Genomic DNA, 21,206 nt, shown 5'->3' on the forward strand with positions numbered 1-21,206 from the left:
TTTTAGCCAAATTGTGCTTTTTACAGAGGAAAACTTTCCTGAAGTATATCAATCTGATCCTGCCTAACAAGGTCAGTCCAGCCCAAAAATACCAGGCAATTCTCCTCTGAACAAGGGAAATGGCTACCCCAGATGATCGTTTCAGCCTCCTTCGGGCCTTGTCATTGAGGTGCAGCCATATCCCTCTAGGCCTGGTATTTTGGGGCTGGGCTGACATTGTTATGCAGGATCAGACTGATATACTTTAGGAAAGTTTTCCTCTATGAAAAGTATATTTTAGCTAAAAGAAGCTACTCCCAGGTGGTAACCGGGCCATAGAACAAGCCAATGAGCTTGGCAGACTGCTTCTCTTTCGGTAACCATCCATGCATTGTTACATGCTCATTCCTTGAGTCTGAATGTGTCACATATTAACATAGTGGTTGTTTTCCCTGGTATGTTGTGGAGCTGATGAATAAATGTGTGTAGATCCAAAAGCTAACCACTGTGGTTGTCGCTTTACTTTGCAGCATGTCTGATGATGAACCAGAAAGCGGATGTGACACAGTAGATGGATCTCCCAGCTCGGATTCTTCCGGACATGACAGCCCCTTTGTGAAGAGCAGCTTTGTTGGGGAAACAAATCAGAAAAATGAAACGAGGACCTCTGATGACACAAAGAGCAAACCCACAGTGCGAACAGTGGTGGTGCCTCCCATCCGCATAGAAAACCACCGGCTTAACTCACATAGAGCATCAAACAAAGGTAGACAAGGTAAATAAAAATCATTTTTTATTTTATTTAAATAGTTTTCATCAAAAAGCATTTTATCTAAAGAGTTTTTTTTTTCAGGGCCGGACTGGGATCAAAAATAGGCCCGGGCATTTTAAGGCAAAGCAGCCCACTCCCCCCTCCATTTTTTATTTAACCATATAACAAACATGACGAGCATTGTAGCATGGGTATTTAAAATGAAGAGAGAAAAAAGTAAATTGCAGGCTAGGCATGTCTGCCCGCCGCCAGTCCTCACTGTGTGTGTGTGTGTATATATATATATATATATATACAAACTAAGCATTGTGTGGAAGAGCAGGAGGACCTAAATATTTAATACCCTAGTATATTAAATATTTAGGTCCTCCTGCTCTTCCACTGGACAGTCTGCACCGATGGACGCTCTGCCCCTCCATGCATTGCGTGCCAGAGCTTGAGAGAACACAACTCCTGCATTTGTATAAATAATTATGTGGAAGGGCAGGACCTGAATATAAAATATACTAGCACTTGGTCAATCTGCTGCGCTGCTTGACACCAGGCTAGTCCCGTATGATATCACACGTTTGGAGGGTTGGGTGGCATTGGAGCCCAGGCAGACATGCCCTCACCTGCTGAGTCTGGCTGCTCTTGTCTGCTTCTCTGACAGTCTGTGTCACGTGACGGCATGCTGTATTAGTGCAGTGTCAGTCAGAGTCAGCAGAGCAGAAGATAGTGTGTGCTGTGCGTCCGCCAGCCCCGGTTTTAAAATGCAATTGGTCAATATTTAATAACTGACAAGTTCAACTGTTATTCGCAGCATATCATTTGGAATTAATTTCAGTTTCACACATAAATATTAAAACATTTTATAATAAACATTTAAAAAATGTATTTATAAAAAAAAAAAAACCTTCATCAAATAATGCAGACACAGTGGGCGGGGCTTAACTACTGTGTGGCCTACCGGGCATTTGCTAACTTGAAGATATTATCACATATTAGTTTTGTAGTTCTCAAAACTGTGAATTTGTGTCTGCAGAAATAACATGCCCCTTCACAGCAAAAATGTTATAAAATAAACATACAGAGTTGAGAAATAGACCTCAAAGGGACATAATCATGAAAGAAAAAAATTTGGTTTCAGAGAGAGCATAGAATTTGGTTATTTCTTTCATATAGGTGGTGAGAGTCCACAAACTAGTCACTGATGGGACATACATTCATACCAGGAGGGGGCAAAGTTTGCCAAACCTTAAATGCCTATAAATACACCTCCAACCTCACTCATACCTCAATTTTAAAAACTTTGCCTCTTTAGGAGGTGATGAAGCATGATGTGCTTGATTTCAGTTAAAGGCATTTCTAAGCATATTGAAGCCCAGTTCCTCTCTAAGTGCATTGTTTGTCTGAGGGATGTGAAGGGAGTATTGCCTGATGATACCATGTTTTCGCCTATGGGAAAGCTTTTCATAAGGCTCTCTGTAAATTCGGTCATGGGGATTCATCTGCTGCCTCCCTTTATAGATTAATAATATACTCTTGTACCATTACCTCTACTGATATGTTTCAGTACTAGTTTGGCTATCTGCTATATGTGGATAGGTGTCTTAAAAGGTAAGTATATACTTTTATTATATAAGACACTCAGTTATGGATTGGGCACTTTTTAAGTAAAGTTGTTATATATTGTTTGTATGCATACCTTGAATCAGTAATTCAGTGCTATTTTTTAGCGACTTTAATTAGTGGCTAAATGTTTGTCAAGGTTGGTAGAGTCTGTGAAACATACAGGGTTTTTTCTTCTTAAACGGGAAGAGTCCACAGCTGCATTCATTACTTTTGGGAAATAAGAACCTGGCCACCAGGAAGAGGCAAAGACACCCAAGCCAAAGGCTTAAATACCTCCCCCACTTCCCTAATCCCCCAGTCATTCTTTGCCTTTCGTCACTAGAGGTTGGCAGAGAAGTGTCAGAAATTGAAGATAGTCTCTTATGGAGGGTAGTACTGTTCGGAATGGGACTGGAGTTTTAAGTAATCCTGTTAGCCTCTGAGGCCGGGGTCGTCAATCGATCCGGTGAGGGAACATTTGGCCTTCAGTTATAGACTGGCACGCCTTCGTGTCCTACTGAGTCATATTTTGGCAGTGCTGGAGGATTCTGGTCCTACTGGGCTGAGGGATCCTTAGTCTTCTGTGCTGAAGTGCAAACTAGGTTAGACGTTGGGGGATAAAGTCAATCTTCTTCACGTCGCCTTCTTCTTCTGTTCCAGTATTGAGCTTAGGAGATTGGGGCCTCTAATCGGCTGGTTCCGTTGGCGTGCTCTTTCTTCTTGGGTGTTCACCTGCGGGTGCTGCCTTTATTTTATTTTAATCCAGTTAGGATTTTTTTAGTTCGTTTTACGAAGCTCATGTTTGTTATAGTTCCGGTTTGGAACGTTTCTTTCTCTGTAACTGATACTTGCGATTTTGTGGTCACGTGAGCACTTCTTCTGAAGTTGCGCAGTACTATATATTTCATAGTTATGTTTATTCATGTTATTGATCCCTTCAGGGATTTTTCTTGGACCGGGGACAGTTTCCAAACGTTCTCATGTCAGGCGGGTCCTGGTCGGGCGATAGATGCTGTTCTTTTATGGTTCACGTCATCCACATGGTGCCGGTGTACTGGTTACTCTGTTGGGTACTGAGTTGTTCACTTCGATAAATGGTTGTGTTCTCTGGTTGCCTCCTTGTTAGAAGACGGAGGGCTTCTTAGCAGGACTAGGTTGACCTAAGGGATATCTACTAGGCCTAGCAGGGTCCACCTCCCAGTTTTCTACTTTGAGGTTTTTTTTTCTGGGTAGCATGTCTGCTTATTAAGCTCAAGATAGGAGTTTGAATACATCCCCATGTGTTACTCTTTAGGGGGTTCCAGGATCTGAACCTGCTGAGGGTCATCGTGAGAGGCCTGGGGACTGAGTTTCTCCATTCCCATCGGGCTTGTTTTCCCAAAAGTAATGAATACAGCTTTGGACTCTTCCCGTTTTAAGAAGAAAAACTTAAATTATGCTTACCTGATCATTTTATTTTCTTCTGACGGGAAGAGTCCACAGCTCCCCGCACATGTTTTATCTTTGTGGTGGCGGTATTGATTTTTGTTCTTCTGGCACCTTTTTCACCCTAATTCTCCTACTGTTCCTTGGCAGAATAACTGGGGGTTGAGGGAAGTGGGGGAGGTATTTAAGCCTTTGGCTAGGGTGTCTTTGCCTTCTGCTGGTGGCCTGGTTCTTCTTTCCCAAAAGTAATGAATGCAGCTGTGGACTCTTCCCGTCAGAAGAAAAGAACATTATCAGGTAAGCATTATTTAAGTTTTTTTGGTGCTAGTAATTTATCTATAAATTAGGATGCAACATATTATATTAGTCTCATGGATTGTTAATAATCACATTTTATGCAGTATAATAGAAGTATCCATTTAGTGTTTATTTAGGTACATTTGGTATTTTTTATATACAAAGTAAATTCTTTAGAGTCATAAGTGTATTAGAAATTTGCAAACGCGCATGTGATGACGCTCTTTGTCATGCGTGACGCGTTATCATTTCACAATTATTTTTTTTATGCAAAATTTTCCCGCAAAATTTGCCATTGTGAGCTCCGCCCCCAGCTTATTCAGTGCTTTCAGAAAAGGCTTAGAGAGCTTTCATGCAGCATTATTTTATAAATCAGTTTTCTTTTTTTATAAACAGTCGCTCTGTTTCCCATTCTCTCAAGCCTATATAGGAGCATGGATATAAATTTGCAGAATTAATTATTTTTTCTTTAAAATGTGTGTTTACAATTAGGTCTCAAACTGAACCTGACTCTGATGTTACCATAGGATTTGAGCTGCCTGAACACGTATCTACCAAAGCTAAGTGTGTTTGTTGTTAAAAGCGGATCTAAATTCTTTAGCTCAATTATGTGGCTCTTGTTTTGACAATTTGTTAAATGCTTATAATATATATATATATATATATATATATATATATATGTGTGTGTGTATATAATAGATTTTATTGCTGCAGCTATAGAGAAGGCAATGACTGCTATTCCACCCTCAAATAAGCGTAAAAGGGTTTGGCAACGTTTTCCTAAACCTAGTGAATTAAGTTCTGACCTACTGATGTATCCTCTACTGATGGGGGTTTCCTCCGATTCAGAGGACGCCACGTCAGAGACAGATATAGACAAATCATCTTTTTTATTTAAGATAGAATGTATTCGTTCTCTCTTAAAGGAATTCTTGTTTACTTTGGGTATTGAGGAGTCTAAACCTGATGATAAAGCTAGTAATCGTCTAAATTCTGTATTTACGACTACTGTTATTACTCCTGAAGTATTTCCTATTCCAGACACTATCTCTAATGTGATTTCTAAAGAATGGTCTAAGCCTGGTACCTCTTTTAACCCTTCTTCTAGGTTTAAGAAATTGTATCCTTTACCTGTGGCCAATTTAGAACTTTGGGAAACAGTTCCTAAAATTGATGGGGCAATTTCCACTCTTGCCAAACGTACTACTATTCCTATCGAAGACAGTACTTCTTTTAAGGATCCTTTAGATAGGAAGCTTGAATCTTATCTAAGAAGGGCATATTTACATACTGGTTATATTCTTAGATCTGTTATATCTATGGCTGATGTTGCTCCTGCTTCTACTTTTTGGTTGGACAGTTTAGCACAGCAGTTGTCTTCAGATTCTGAATTATCTAACATTGTTTTACTTCAACATGCAAATAATTTTATTTGTGATGCTATATTTGATGTTATGAAGATCAATGTCAGGTCCATGTCTTTAGCCATTCTAACTAGAAGAGCTTTATGGCTTAAATCTTGGAATGCTGACATGGTGTCTAAAACTAGATTATTCTCTCTCTTTTCAAGGTAAAAATCTTTTTGGTTCACGATTGGGTTCTATTATCTCCACTGTTACTGGGGTAAGGGAGTTTTTCTGCCCCAAGTCAAGAAATCTAAGGTTAAATTTAAAGCTCCCAATCATTTTCGTTCCTTTCTTCAGATTAGAGAACAGAAAACCACTCCTTCCCCTAAGGCTTCTGACTCTAATTGGAGACCATCCCCAAATTGGAATAAATCCAAGCCATATAAGAAACCAAACCCTGCCTCTAAACCTACATGAAGGTGCGGCCCTCAAGCTGGTTCTTCTGGTAGGGGGCAGACTTAAAAAAAAATTTAAAATAGTTTGGGCAGACTCTGTCCAAAATCAGTGGATTCAGAATATAATTTCTCAGGGGTATCGAATAGGATTCAGAATAAGACCTCCCTTGGGAAGATTCTTTCTTACCCATGTACCAAAAAACTAATTTAAGGCTCAAGTCTTTCTGAAATGTGTTTTAGATCTAGAACTTTCAGGGGTAATTGTCCTAGTTCCATAGCGGGAACAAGGATTGGGTTTTTATTCAAATCTATTCATTGTACCAAAGAAGAAAAATTGTTTCGACCAATGTTGTATCTGAAAACTTTAAATACTTTTGTAAGAGTCCCAACTTTCAAGATGGTGACTAGAAGGACTATTCTACCTTTTTTTCAGCAAGGTCACTTCATGTCCACAATAGACTTAACTTTACATTCCAATTCATCCAGATCACTATCGATTTCTGAGATTCTCGTTTCTAAACAAGCATTACCAATTGGTCGCTCTTCCATTTGGCCTTGCAACAGCACCAAGAATATTCTCAAAAGTTATAGGTGCCCTTCTATCTGTAATCAGAGAGCAGGGTATTCCAGTGTCCTTATTTGGACGATATCTTGGTACTAGCTCAATCTTTTCATTTAGCAGAATCTCACACGAAACAACTTCTGCTGTGTTTTTTTTTCTTTCAAAGACATGGTTAGAGGATCAATTTACCATAGTTTTTTTTTTTTAATTCCTCGGGCAAAGGTCACCTTTTTAGGTTTCCAGAAAGATTCAGTTTCCATGACACTCTCCCTAACAGAAAAGATGTTTTAGATTGGTTTCAACTTGTCTAAACCTTCAGTGGCTATGTGCATGGAAGTTCTCATGATTGCAGCATCGGACGCGATCCCTTTTGCTCGTTTTCATATGAGACCTCTACAGCTTTGCATGGTTCAGGGATTATACTCGGATATCACAATTGATATACTTAAATCCCATCACTCAACTCTCTATGACTTGATGGTTTAAACCATCATCTTATTGTTCAAGGGACCTCTTTTGTTCGTCCTACCTGGACTGTGATCACACCAGATTCAAGTCTTACAGGTTGGGGAGCTGTTTGGGGGTCTCTGACAGTGCAAGTAGTTTGGAATCCTCGCGAGGTTACCAATCAATATCTTAGAACTCTGTGCTATTTTGAGAGCTCTTCAGGCTTGGCCTCTATTAAAAAGAGAACCGTATATTCGGTTTCAAACAGATGTCACAACAGTGGGGTATGTCAATCAAGTGGGGACTCGCAGTCCCCTAGCAATGAAAGAAGTATCAATAATACTTTCTTGGGCGGAATCCACCTCTTGTCTAATCACTGCGATTCATATACCAGGTGTAGACATTTGGGAAGCGGATTATCTCAGCCGTCAGTCTAGATCCGGGGGAGTGGTCTCTCCATCCAGATGTATTCTGTAAGATTGTGCAGATGTGGGGTCTTCCAGGCATAGATCTGATGGCCTCTCGTCTGAACAAGAAACTTCCCAGATGACTCCTCACATCCAGGGATACTCAGGCGGAATGATGGATGCTCTAGCAGTTCCTTGGTTTTACCAACCTGCTTACATTTTTCCGTCTCTGGTTCTTCTTCCAAGAGTGATCTCAAAGATCATAATGGAAGAATCTTATATGTTTCTGATAGCACCAGCATGGTCTCACAGTTTCTGGTATGCGGAGCTTGTCCGAATGTCCAGTTGCCAACCATGGTCACTTCCCAAGTCCAGATCTTCTGTCTCAAGGCCCATCCAAATGTTACATTTCTAAATTTGAAGGCATCAAAATTGAATGCTTAGTCCTTAGTCATAGAGGTTTCTCTGACTCGGTGATTAACACTATGATTCAATCTTGAAAGCCTGTTTTTAAGGACAATATATCACAAGGTTTGGAAAACTATATTTCATGGTGTTCCACTCATGATTATTCTTGGCATTCTTTTAGAATTCCTAGGATTCTTCAGTTTCTTTAGGATGGTTTGGATAAAGGTTTGTCTGCCAATATTTTTTTATTTTTTTATTGAGGTTATAAAAAAAATGATACAGGCAAGTAGTATCTCAATGACATAAACATATGAGAATCACAAGACGATATACAATTTAAAGATTGAGATAAACATACAAATAATCGCCCAGTTAAGGAAGGAAAATAAAGATAAGAGTTAACCTCAGATTTTCAATTAAGGATTATCCCCCTAAAATAAGTTATATTGATAGATAAAGTGATGTCCCTCAGTAAGAAGAAAAAAAAAAGGAAAATATAGAGGTCACTCTTGGACCTCCTGAAAGAGAATGTAAATCTAAGGGGGCATTTTTAGGCGGGGGAGAAATAAAATAAAAAAATGGGCCACTTTTGGACCCCAAATGAAACTTATTAACTTGCATAGTCGTTGCAGACTTGATATATGCTAAAAATATATAATTGGACAAAAAAACTCTGTAATGCACCCATCTACATTATATGTCCTCTCATGCAAACTCAAGCTGTGCTGGCTCTGCAATAACAGTAGCAAACTATAAACTATAGGCTCGGCGATCCAGGTATAACACCCCAGGGAGACCTTATTAGTGCTGCATCTACCTCCCAACAGGCTTGGACTAGGCATATATGTTTATAGGGCCATTCAAACTGGCATAAGGCCAACGTGAAAACTGATCTCAATATGAGGTTGAAACCAAGAAAAACATTAAGGTTCAGTTATATGGAATGCTATGGGGGTGTAGGAGCTGAGTCAACTAGTTATATTACCTAATATGCAAGCTCACATTTTAAGACTTACTCATCTAGGGTGTGGGGTAGCTAGGGATGAATATAGAGTCCCCCAGAACACTAACATAACTGCCACACCAATTTAGGGACAAATGCTATGCACATTCTTAGCAACTGTGATATATGTATAACTGTAACCCTCAGCTTTGATGGAGGATGGGATGAACTGCATAAATCCACAGTCAACCTCCCCAGGGCATATGGTAATATAAACCACAGTCTGAACATGAAACCTCATCCTCAATAACTAGGTGTTATTTAAAGGCACTTTAAAAGTTGACATAGGAGCTTTTGATGGATTTATAGGGTAGAGTAGAGGCATATCATAACATAAGAGCAAAAAGTGTATAGTGTACAAAATGTGACCCTTGTAAAACAAAACAGTATGCATTGAGGAGCTCAGGCCATTAGCTTGGAAATCCTCAGCATACACTCACAGCTTTAACAGTGACAACATTAGGCTAATAGAGTACAGAGTTCTACCTCATAAATAAACTATAGGGGCTCAAATTTAAGAAACAGCAGTCCCATGTTATACGGAGAGTTCAAAAAATAATTCTTGCCAGGGGCCAAAAAGAAAAGTACAGGAGGGTAATCATACATATCGTGCAACTTCAGATGCCAGTTTCCTGAAACAAAGCTAATGCACTGTTCTGGTGTACATAGATTATCAAAGGTCCGAACTTGGCCTGTGTGACAAAGACCTTTAATCAACCTCAGGCCCTGCAGAGGTAAAGACCTGCTCTGCGCTGCATGTTCTCAACTGTTGTGAAAATGTCTATACCGCACAGCGTCCCTTGCAGCTAGCCACGGTTTCCAACATACCTGGGAGCCCCCCGGATCAAAAGTCTGTCCGCTGCAATGGGTGGTTAGGAAGGCAGAAGGAAGATGAAAAGTTCCCTTAAGTATGTCCAGACCTGCTGCTCAATCTCTCGATCTCTCTCTCTCCGTGGGAAGGCGATGGTGAGTAGCAAACGGTTTTAGCGCCTTGATCGTGTTCCAGCTCTCTGCGGTGGCACTCGACACAGAGCAAGCGGGTTCCATCTTAGGCAGATCCAATTCACCCTCTGTCCACGCTGGTTTCCGCGGCTACAGCGGTGCTGATAGCTTCTCATGTCTGGCAGCTGCCGGGTATTGGCTTGTAGCCAGTGATCGATACCTCTCGCCCGAAAACTTTGTGCAGCCCACAGACTGTTTTGGCCACAAAGCTATAGTACACGAGTGAGTGGGGGCGTTATTCTCGTGGTGAAGGGCTGCTGTAGCTGCCATCTTTGACAAAGCGCTCAACGCTGGCGCAACTGTCAGTTCCCCTTCTGGTTCAGTTTCCTTTAGTAAACCTGGTTTATGTAGAGGCCCCGGGGAAATCAGCAGCCACAGCATTCGGCCCAATTCCAGTTCCAGCTCTTCAAAGTGGGACTTGAGGAGAGATCGCATCTCATATTCCCACCGGTCTACAGCACTCATTATAGTTTCCATGTCACGTCTCCACTTACTATCAGATCGCAGCTTTCCGGGTTGCTTGATTTTAATGGCTGTATATGAGGTGGCAGTCTGCAACAGCTTTGGTAGCACAAAAACAATTATCCAGCTATATATAAACTGGTTTGGTAATCCAGTGACCTGGGGGGGTATTAGTGCGGAAGCCCCTACAGCACTAACAGTCAGACAGAAGAGGCCTCTCGACCTCGTGGCTAGTTGTAGTAGAGTAAGCTGAGGAGCATAGGCAGGTCCGAGAAATGTTGTAGATTCCTGAATCTCTCTCCAATAATAAAGATTGCTTATCTTGGGTTCCTCAGCAAGAAAAGTAGAATTTAAAGTTGAAACAAGTCCTTAAATACAACTTAAATGTAGATTAAATGCAGGAGCTCCCAACAAACACGTCCTGCCACAACAGCTATAGGCTCCGCCCCCTCCTGCCAATATTTTTGAAAGGACAAATCTCTGCTCTTTCTGTTTTATTTCACGGAAATATTGCTAATTTTCCTGATGATCACTGTTTCATACAGGCTTTGGCTCTTATCAAACCTGTTATTAAATCTATCTCTCCTCCTTGGAGTCTAAATTTAGTATTAAAGGGACACTGAACCCACATTTTTTTCTTTCATGATTCAGATAGAGCATGGCATTTTAAGCAACTTTCTAATTTATTCCTATTAATTTTTCTTCGATCTCTTGCTATCTTTATTTTAAAAGCAGGAATTTAAATCTTAGCAGCCAGCCTATTTTAGGTTCAGCACCATGGGTAGCGTTTGCTTATTGGAGGCTTACATTTACCCACCAATAAGCAAGCATAACCCAGGTTCTCAACCAAAAATGGCCCAGCTCCTATGCATCACATTCCTGCTTTTTAAATAAAGATAGCAAGAGAATGAAGAAAAATAAATAGGAGTAAATGAGAAAGTTGCTTAAAATTGCATGCTCTATCTAAATCATGAAATAAAAAATATTAGGTTTAGTGTCCCTTTAAAGACTTTGCAGGCTCCACCTTTTGAGCCTATGCATTCTTTGAACATTAAAGTGAATGTCAATTTTCAGCAATGAGTGCCCGGTTTTTAAAAATACTTTTAAAAACAGGGGCACTTTCATTGATGAAAGTTTACGTTGCACCGGATTTGTAGAAATACTTACCTTTTACTTCTCCAAAACCGGATCGCCGATCCCCCGCCTTCTTCTTCCTGCTGTATAAACACAGCAATGACGAAACCGGCTTCCTCCAATCACAGCCGGGCATCACGAGATGGACGCTCTGGGGGTAAAGCCATGATTGGAGAAAGATGGTTTTGTCATTTCTGACGTCAGTACAGAGGAACTGAGGCTGGGATCGGCGATCCGGTTTTGGAGAAGTAAAAGGTATTTCTTTCATGTAATTAGCAAGAGTCCATGAGCTAGTGACGTATGGGATATATACATTCCTACCAGGAGGGGCAAAGTTTCCCAAACCTCAAAATGCCTATAAATACACCCCTCACCACACCCACAATTCAGTTTTACAAACTTTGCCTCCTATGGAGGTGGTGAAGTAAGTTTGTGCTAGATTCTACGTTGATATGCGCTCCGCAGCAAGTTGGAGCCCGGTTTTCCTCTCAGCGTGCAGTGAATGTCAGAGGGATGTGAGAAGAGTATTGCCTATTTGAATGCAGTGATCTCCTTCTACGGGGTCTATTTCATAGGTTCTCTGTTATCGGTCGTAGAGATTCATCTCTTACCTCCCTTTTCAGATCGACGATATACTCTTATTTATATACCATTACCTCTGCTGATTTTTGTTTCAGTACTGGTTTGGCTTTCTACAAACGTGTAGATGAGTGTCCTGGGGTAAGTAAATCTTATTTTCTGTGACACTCTAAGCTATGGTTGGGCACTTTATTTATAAAGTTCTAAATATATGTATTCAAACATTTATTTGCCTTGTCTCAGAATGTTCAACATTCCTTATTTTCAGACAGTCAGTTTCATATTTGGGATAATGCGTTTGAATCAATCATTTTTTCTTACCTTAAAAATTTGACTTTTTTCCCCTGTGGGCTGTTAGGCTCGCGGGGGCTGAAAATGCCTCATTTTATTGCATCATTCTTGGCTTGGACTTTTTTGGCGCAAAAAATCTTTTCTGTTTCCGGCGTCATACGTGTCGCCGGAAGTTGCGTCATTTTTTGACGTCCTTTTGCGCCAAAAAATGTCGGCGTTCCGGATGTGGTGTCATTTTTGGCGCCAAAAAGCATTTAGGCGCCAAACAAATGTGGGCGTATTATTTGGCGCCAAAAAATATGGGCGTCGCTTTTGTCTCCACATGATTTTTTCTTTGCTTCTGGTTACTAGAAGCTTGTTTATTGGCATTTTTTCCCATTCCTGAAACTGTCATTTAAGGAATTTGATCAATTTTGCTTTATATGTTGTTTTTTCTCTTACATATTGCAAGATGTCTCACGTTGCATCTGAGTCAAAAGATACTTCAGGAAAATCGCTGTCTAGTGCTGGAACTACCAAAGCTAAGTGTATCTGCTGTAAACTTTTGGTAGCTATTCCTCCGGCTGTTGTTTGTATTAATTGTCATGACAAACTTGTTAAAGCAGATATTTCCTTTAGTAATGTACCATTGCCTGTTGCAGTTCCCTCAACATCTAAGGTGCAGAATGTTCCTGATAACATAAGAGATTTTGTTTCTGAATCCATCAAGAAGGCTATGTCTGTTATTTCTCCTTCTAGTAAACATAAAAAATCTTTTAAAACTTCTCTCTCTACAGATGAATTTTTAAATGAACATCATCATTCTGATTCTGATGACTCTTCTGGTTCAGAGGATTCTGTCTCAGAGATTGATGCTGATAAATCTTCATATTTATTTAAAATGGAATTTATTCGTTCTTTACTTAAAGAAGTACTAATTGCTTTAGAAATAGAGGATTCTGGTCCTCTTGATACTAATTCTAAACGTTTAGATAAGGTGTTTAAATCTCCTGTGGTTATTCCAGAAGTTTTTCCTGTTCCTAATGCTATTTCTGAAGTAATTTCCAGAGAATGGGATAAATTGGGTAATTCATTTACTCCTTCTAAACGTTTTAAGCAATTATATCCTGTGCCGTCTGACAGATTAGAATTTTGGGACAAAATCCCTAAAGTTGATGGGGCTATTTCTACCCTTGCTAAACGTACTACTATTCCTACGTCAGATGGTACTTCGTTTAAAGATCCTTTAGATAGGAAAATTGAATCCTTTCTAAGAAAAGCTTATCTGTGTTCAGGTAATCTTCTTAGACCTGCTATATCTTTGGCTGATGTTGCTGCAGCTTCAACTTTTTGGTTGGAGACTTTAGCGCAACAAGTAACAGATCATGATTCTCATAATATTATTATTCTTCTTCAGCATGCTAATAATTTTATCTGTAATGCCATTTTTGATATTATCAGAGTTGATGTCAGGTTTATGTCTCTAGCTATTTTAGCTAGAAGAGCTTTATGGCTTAAAACTTGGAATGCTGATATGGCTTCTAAATCAACTCTACTTTTCATTTCTTTCCAGGGTAACAAATTATTTGGTTCTCAGTTGGATTCCATTATCTCAACTGTTACTGGTGGGAAAGGAACTTTTTTACCACAGGATAAAAAATCTAAGGGTAAAAACAGGGCTAATAATCATTTTCGTTCCTTTCGTTTCAACAAAGAACAAAAGCCTGATCCTTCATCCTCAGGAGCAGTTTCAGTTTGGAAACCATCTCCAGTCTGGAATAAATCCAAGCCTTCTAGAAAGGCAAAGCCTGCTTCTAAGTCCACATGAAGGTGCGGCCCTCATTCCAGCTCAGCTGGTAGGGGGCAGGTTACGTTTTTTTCAAAGAAATTTGGTTCAATTCTGTTCACAATCTTTGGATTCAGAACATTGTTTCAGAAGGGTACAGAATTGGTTTCAAGATGAGACCTCCTGCAAAGAGATTTTTTCTTTCCCGTGTCCCAGTAAATCCAGTGAAAGCTCAAGCATTTCTGAATTGTGTTTCAGATCTAGAGTTGGCTGGAGTAATTATGCCAGTTCCAGTTCAGGAACAGGGGATGGGGTTTTATTCAAATCTCTTCATTGTACCAAAGAAGGAGAATTCCTTCAGACCAGTTCTGGATCTAAAAATATTGAATCGTTATGTAAGGATACCAACGTTCAAAATGGTAACTGTTAGGACTATCTTGCCTTTTGTTCAGCAAGGGTATTATATGTCCACAATAGATTTACAGGATGCTTATCTGCATATTCCGATTCATCCAGATCATTATCAGTTCCTGAGATTCTCTTTTCTGGACAAGCATTACCAGTTTGTGGCTCTGCCGTTTGGCCTAGCTACAGCTCCAAGATTTTTTACAAAAGTTCTCGGTGCCCTTCTGTCTGTAATCAGAGAACAGGGTATTGTGGTATTTCCTTATTTGGACGATATCTTGGTACTTGCTCAGTCTTTACATTTAGCAGAATCTCATACGAATCGACTTGTGTTGTTTCTTCAAGATCATGGTTGGAGGATCAATTTACCAAAAAGTTCATTGATTCCTCAGTCAAGGGTAACTTTTCTGGGTTTCCAGATAGATTCAGTGTCCATGACTCTGTCTTTAACAGACAAGAGACGTCTAAAATTGATTTCAGCTTGTCGAAACCTTCAGTCACAATCATTCCCTTCGGTAGCCTTATGCATGGAAATTCTAGGTCTTATGACTGCTGCATCGGACGCGATCCCCTTTGCTCGTTTTCACATGCGACCTCTTCAGCTCTGTATGCTGAATCAATGGTGCAGGGATTACACAAAGATATCTCAATTAATATCTTTAAAACCGATTGTACGACACTCTCTAACGTGGTGGACAGATCACCATCGTTTAATTCAGGGGGCTTCTTTTGTGCTTCCGACCTGGACTGTAATTTCAACAGATGCAAGTCTCACGGGTTGGGGAGCTGTGTGGGGATCTCTGACGGCACAAGGAGTTTGGGAATCTCAGGAGGTGAGATTACCGATCAATATTTTGGAACTCCGTGCAATTTTCAGAGCTCTTCAGTCTTGGCCTCTTCTGAAGAGAGAATCGTTCATTTGTTTTCAGACAGACAATGTCACAACTGTGGCATACATCAATCATCAAGGAGGGACTCACAGTCCTCTGGCTATGAAAGAAGTATCTCGAATTCTGGTTTGGGCGGAATCCAGCTCCTGTCTAATCTCTGCGGTTCATATCCCAGGTATAGACAATTGGGAAGCGGATTATCTCAGTCGCCAAACGTTACATCCGGGCGAATGGTCTCTTCACCCAGAGGTATTTCTTCAGATTGTTCAAATGTGGGGACTTCCAGAAATAGATCTGATGGCCTCTCATCTAAACAAGAAACTTCCCAGGTATCTGTCCAGATCCAGGGATCCTCAAGCGGAAGCAGTGGATGCATTGTCACTTCCTTGGAAGTATCATCCTGCCTATATCTTTCCTCCTCTAGTTCTTCTTCCAAGAGTAATCTCCAAGATTCTGAAGGAATGCTAGTTTGTTCTGCTGGTAGCTCCGGCATGGCCTCACAGGTTTTGGTATGCGGATCTTGTCCGGATGGCCTCTTGCCATCCGTGGACTCTTCCGCTACGACCAGACCTTCTGTCGCAAGGTCCTTTTTTCCATCAGGATCTCAAATCCTTAAATTTAAAGGTATGGAGATTGAACGCTTGATTCTTAGTCAAAGAGGTTTCTCTGACTCTGTGATTAATACTATGTTACAGGCTCGTAAATCTGTATCCAGCGAGATATATTATAGAGTCTGGAAGACTTATATTTCTTGGTGTCTTTCTCATCATTTTTCTTGGCATTCTTTTAGAATTCCAAGAATTTTACAGTTTCTTCAGGATGGTTTAGATAAAGGTTTGTCCGCAAGTTCCTTGAAAGGACAAATCTCTGCTCTTTCTGTTCTTTTTCACAGAAAGATTGCTAATCTTCCTGATATTCATTGTTTTGTACAAGCTTTGGTTCGTATAAAACCTGTCATTAAGTCAATTTCTCCTCCTTGGAGTTTGAATTTGGTTCTAGGGGCTCTTCAAGCTCCTCCGTTTGAACCTATGCATTCATTGGACATTAAATTACTTTCTTGGAAAGTTTTGTTCATTTTGGCAATCTCTTCTGCCAGAAGAGTTTCTGAATTATCTGCTCTTTCTTGTGAGTCTCCTTTTCTGATTTTTCATCAGGATAAGGCAGTGTTGCGAACTTCTTTTGAATTTTTACCTAAAGTTGTGAATTCCAACAACATTAGTAGAGAAATTGTGGTTCTTTCATTATGTCCTAATCCTAAGAATTCTAAGGAGAAATCGTTACATTCTTTGGATGTTGTTAGAGCTTTGAAATATTATGTTGAAGCTACTAAGTCTTTCCGAAAGACTTCTAGTTTATTTGTTATCTTTTCCGGTTCTAGAAAAGGCCAGAAAGCTTCTGCCATTTCTTTGGCATCTTGGTTGAAATCTTTAATTCATCTTGCCTATGTTGAGTCGGGTAAAACTCCGCCTCAAAGGATTACAGCTCATTCTACTAGGTCAGTTTCTACTTCCTGGGCGTTTAGGAATGAAGCTTCGATTGATCAGATTTGCAAAGCAGCAACTTGGTCCTCTTTGCATACTTTTACTAAATTCTACCATTTTGATGTATTTTCTTCTTCTGAAGCAGTTTTTGGTAGAAAAGTACTTCAGGCAGCGGTTTCAGTTTGAATCTTCTGCTTATGTTTTTCATTAAACTTTATTTTGGGTGTGGATTATTTTCAGCAGGAATTGGCTGTCTTTATTTTATCCCTCCCTCTCTAGTGACTCTTGCGTGGAAAGATCCACATCTTGGGTAATCATTATCCCATACGTCACTAGCTCATGGACTCTTGCTAATTACATGAAAGAAAACATAATTTATGTAAGAACTTACCTGATAAATTCATTTCTTTCATATTAGCAAGAGTCCATGAGGCCCACCCTTTTTTGTGGTGGTTATGATTTTTGTATAAAGCACAATTATTCCAATTCCTTATTTTATATGCTTTCGCACTTTTTTATCACCCCACTTCTTGGCTATTCGTTAAACTGAATTGTGGGTGTGGTGAGGGGTGTATTTATAGGCATTTTGAGGTTTGGGAAACTTTGCCCCTCCTGGTAGGAATGTATATCCCATACGTCACTAGCTCATGGACTCTTGCTAATATGAAAGAAATGAATTTATCAGGTAAGTTCTTACATAAATTATGTTTTCTACAAATCCAGTGCAATGTAAACTTTCATCAATGAAAGTGCCCATGTTTTAAAAGTATTTTTAAAAAAACGGGCACTCATTGTTGAAAATTTACCTTCACTTTAAACTACTTTCTTTAAAAGTGTTGTTCCTCTTGGCTATCTCTTTTGCTAGAGTTTCTGAATTAATAACAACTAGAAACCTAATTGTAAACAAGTATGCAACTTAGTAAAAAGGAGTTAGGCTGTGCGAAAAATAATTATTTGTAAACTTTGCAGAACTGATATAGATTAGAAAGGATATTATTCCATACCATTCATACTATTAATCTTTATTGAAGTAACTAGGAATAATCATTCATACATAAGCATAGGCTAAGTTAAAAACACTTAAACCAGGAGACAATAATAGCCTGTCTGTTAAGGTAATATACTAATATAGTCAGCCAGCAAATTATTATAAAAAGGTAAACTAAGCCCTTACAATCTGAGGGCTAATTTAGTACTCTTATATTTTTTTATAGCTGCTAGGCTGAAACTAGCATTATTAGTAACAGAGACTGATTTTACATGACCCCGGTAAGCGGATTAAAAGAAACAAGGAGAGACAAAGCTACTCCTAGGGACCCCTAGAGTTTCTGAATTGTCTGCTCTCTTGTGAGTATCCTTATCTGATTATCCATCAAGTTAAAGCTGTTTTGTGGACTTTGTTTACATTTTTGCCTAAAGTTGTGAATTCTAACAACATTAATAGGGACAATATTGTTCCTTCCTTGTGTCCAAATCCTAAGAATACTTTTGAAAGATCTTTACATTCTTTGGATATGGTAAGAGCTTTGAAATATTATGTTGAAGCTACTAAAGATTTTAGAAAGACTTCTAGTCTATTTGTTATTTTTTCTCGTTCCAAAAAAGGTCAGAAAGCCTCTGCCTTTTCTTTGGCATCTTGGTTGAAACTTCTGATTCACAAAGCTTATTTGGACGCGGGGCAGTCTCCGCCTCAGAGAATAACTGCTCATTCTACAAGATCAGTTGCCACATCTTGGGCTTTCAAGAATGAAGCTTCAGTTGATCAAATCTACAAAGCAGCCACTTGGTCTTTGCATACCTTTACTAAATGCTACTATTTTTGCCGTTTTTGCATCTTCGGAAGCAGCTTTTGGTAGAAAGGTTCTTCAGGCAGCTGTTTGAGTCTAGTGCCTATGATTTGTTTTTAATTTTTAAGAAAACTTGCTTATTTTTAATTTCTCTGCGGAAATAGCTATTTTTATTTTTTTCCCTCCCTCTATAGTTATTCGTGGACTTCCACATCTTGGGTATTATATCCCATCAGTAACTAGCTCGTGGACTCTTTCCACCTATATGAAAGAAAACATAATTTATGTAACTTACCTGATAAATTAATTTCTTACATGGTGGCGAGAGTCCACAAGACCAACCCATTTTTGGGGAGTTATGATTTTTTTGTATAAAGCACATTATTTATCCTGTTACTCCTTTTTTGTGCTTTTACTCATTATACACCTCACTAACTTGGCTATGCGTTAAACTGAGGTATGAGTGAGGTGGGAGGTGTATTCGTAGGTGTATTCACCCCCTTTCACCAAATTAGCAATATGGTAAGCTGGTACAGCAACTGTAAGGCTGAGAGACAGAAGAGCTGCAGCAGCTTCTAAGCACTTGTGGTGAGCTGCCAAAACTCCGGAGCACATAGGCGTGAATAGCACGTCTCCGCTCTCTTCAAAGCGCATCACCACCATGTTGCATCTGCAAGAGTGCACCCGCAGCCTGACACACTGCGTGCTGACAAGCAGCAAAAAGTATGGGTATTGACAGACCGGAAGTGCGCCCACATAAAAAGCTTGCCAAATAAAATTATTTAAAGAGCTTTTCACACACAAAAAAACTGTGCTGCTCAAGCTTCCAATATGTACAGTAAACAAGCACGCCACACAATACAACTGAAAGTGGACACACACAGTGCTGCTCAAGAACCTCATTTCATGTTGCTTAGAGACAAAATATAAATAAAGATAGTCTGCGCTGCATGAGAGCATTACTGGTGTGGGGCATATTTAGTGCACATCAGATTAAATGAAATGTCTCGAATAAACCACGAACACTCCAATTTGTATCTTATTTTTTGTCACAAAAATCTTGCGTTATACTAAAGTATCTACGGTATTCTAAAAATGAAAACCATGGTTTAAATCGGTCTTATTAACTAGTGATTTAAATCAAATCCACCCTAACGGTAGATGTCTTAGCTAATTTAGATTGGAAAAAAAGCGTTCATTAAAAGTAGGTTACAAGTGTGTTTAATGTACACTGTTTGCTGTGTGTAATATTTAAATCTTTTTCACTCATGTGACATCCACCCAAACAGTTTTCTTTGTCATTACATCTATTTGAAAAATCATGCAAGGCTTGTTACCTACTATGTATGGTCTATAAATTGCTAATAATCACTGTTTTTTTAGTAACAAATGACTTTCTCCTTAAAGAAGGAAGCATTGGTAGTCATGCTGATGAAGAATACTGTATTGAGTGCCGAAGCATGGAATTAATTTTATTTACACATTAAAGGGATAGTCTAGTCAAAATTAAACTTTTATGATTCAGATAGAGCATGCAATTTTAAGCATCTTTTAATTTACTCTTATTATCATGTTTTCTTTGTTCTCTTGGTATCTTTATTTGAATGTAAGCTTAAGAGCCGGCCCATTTTTGATTCAGCCCCTGGGTGGCGCTTGCTGATTGGTGGATACATTTAGACACTAACCAGAAAGTGCTATCCAGGCGCTAAACCAAAAATGGGCCGGCTCCTATGCTTGCATTCTTTTTCAAATAAAGATAGCAAGAGAATGAAAAAAAAATGATGATAGTAGTAAATTAGAAAGTTGCTTAAAATTTCCTGCTCTATCTGAATCATGAAAGTTTAATTTTGACTAGACTATTCCTTTAAGAAGTCCACCTGTATTTTGCATATGGAACATATTTTATGTTTTGTAAAATACTAGTAATGTAAAATACTATAGCAATTTACTTGTCTGTGTCAGGCAAAGAAATGTTGGTCACAATAACAATCAACTATATAGTAATGTGCTGAGTCCGGACTTTTGGTGTGATATATTTTCAGGCAAATAATCCCATTGGTTAATATGAACCGTCGTAAACATTAAAACTTTTATTTTCAGATCCAGCTTGCCATCCCTCAATGAAAGGTCGAGCTGCACCAGGCAAGATAAACCACCCTACAGCCTTGGGGAGCCGTCAGAAGAAACTTGCATCAGCATTCCAGCAACAGCCGCTGGGCTTTAACCAGGTAAAAGTACAGATGTTTACCTTTTAGCCCAAAGTGACTGCATTTTACACATCTGAAACAACTTCAGAATACTGTAATTTAATTAAATTGCCCCGACACTTTTTTAAAAGAGCCATTAAAGTGGATTATCGTATGCTCTAATTTGTTTGAGTATGTAATTCGAACACTAGCGATCCTGCAACTCTGAAACCGCTACTAACTCAATCATCATCAGCAGTTGCACAGCTGTGTTGTGTGATTATTGCTGCTGATTGGGTAAGCAGCAGTTCTCTAACTCAAGAAAGGTATTTTAATTGTGTGTTTCGCTCTATTGCAGGGTTAACCACATTGAGTTGCAATGTTGCTAGTCTTTAAATCACATGTTCTGACAAATTAGAATATATATATATATTTTCCACAATAATCGCCCTTTAGGAGGTTTTGCTCTTTAGTTAGATTTTTTATTCTGTCCCTAACTTATCAGGAGAGTGAGATAGCTTGAAAACTTA

At 39.3% G+C, this 21,206-nt stretch overlaps 1 protein-coding gene across 3 annotated transcripts in view; it reads left to right on the forward strand.

Moving 5' to 3' along the window:
• The window catches only part of HIPK3 (homeodomain interacting protein kinase 3), a 309,640-nt gene that overhangs the window by 280,095 nt on the left and 8,339 nt on the right, over positions 1 to 21,206 (forward strand). For 2 of the 3 annotated variants that reach the window (XM_053720416.1, XM_053720418.1), the window contains exons 14-15: positions 510 to 754; positions 20,591 to 20,718. In XM_053720416.1, coding sequence (XP_053576391.1) covers positions 510 to 754; positions 20,591 to 20,718 — 373 coding nt within the window. The remainder of the gene's footprint in view (positions 1 to 509; positions 755 to 20,590; positions 20,719 to 21,206) is intronic. The other variant, XM_053720417.1, reaches the window with a different exon arrangement.

The sequence above is a fragment of the Bombina bombina genome, chromosome 7 (genome assembly GCF_027579735.1).
Source record: "Bombina bombina isolate aBomBom1 chromosome 7, aBomBom1.pri, whole genome shotgun sequence".
Lineage (NCBI taxonomy): Eukaryota > Metazoa > Chordata > Amphibia > Anura > Bombinatoridae > Bombina > Bombina bombina.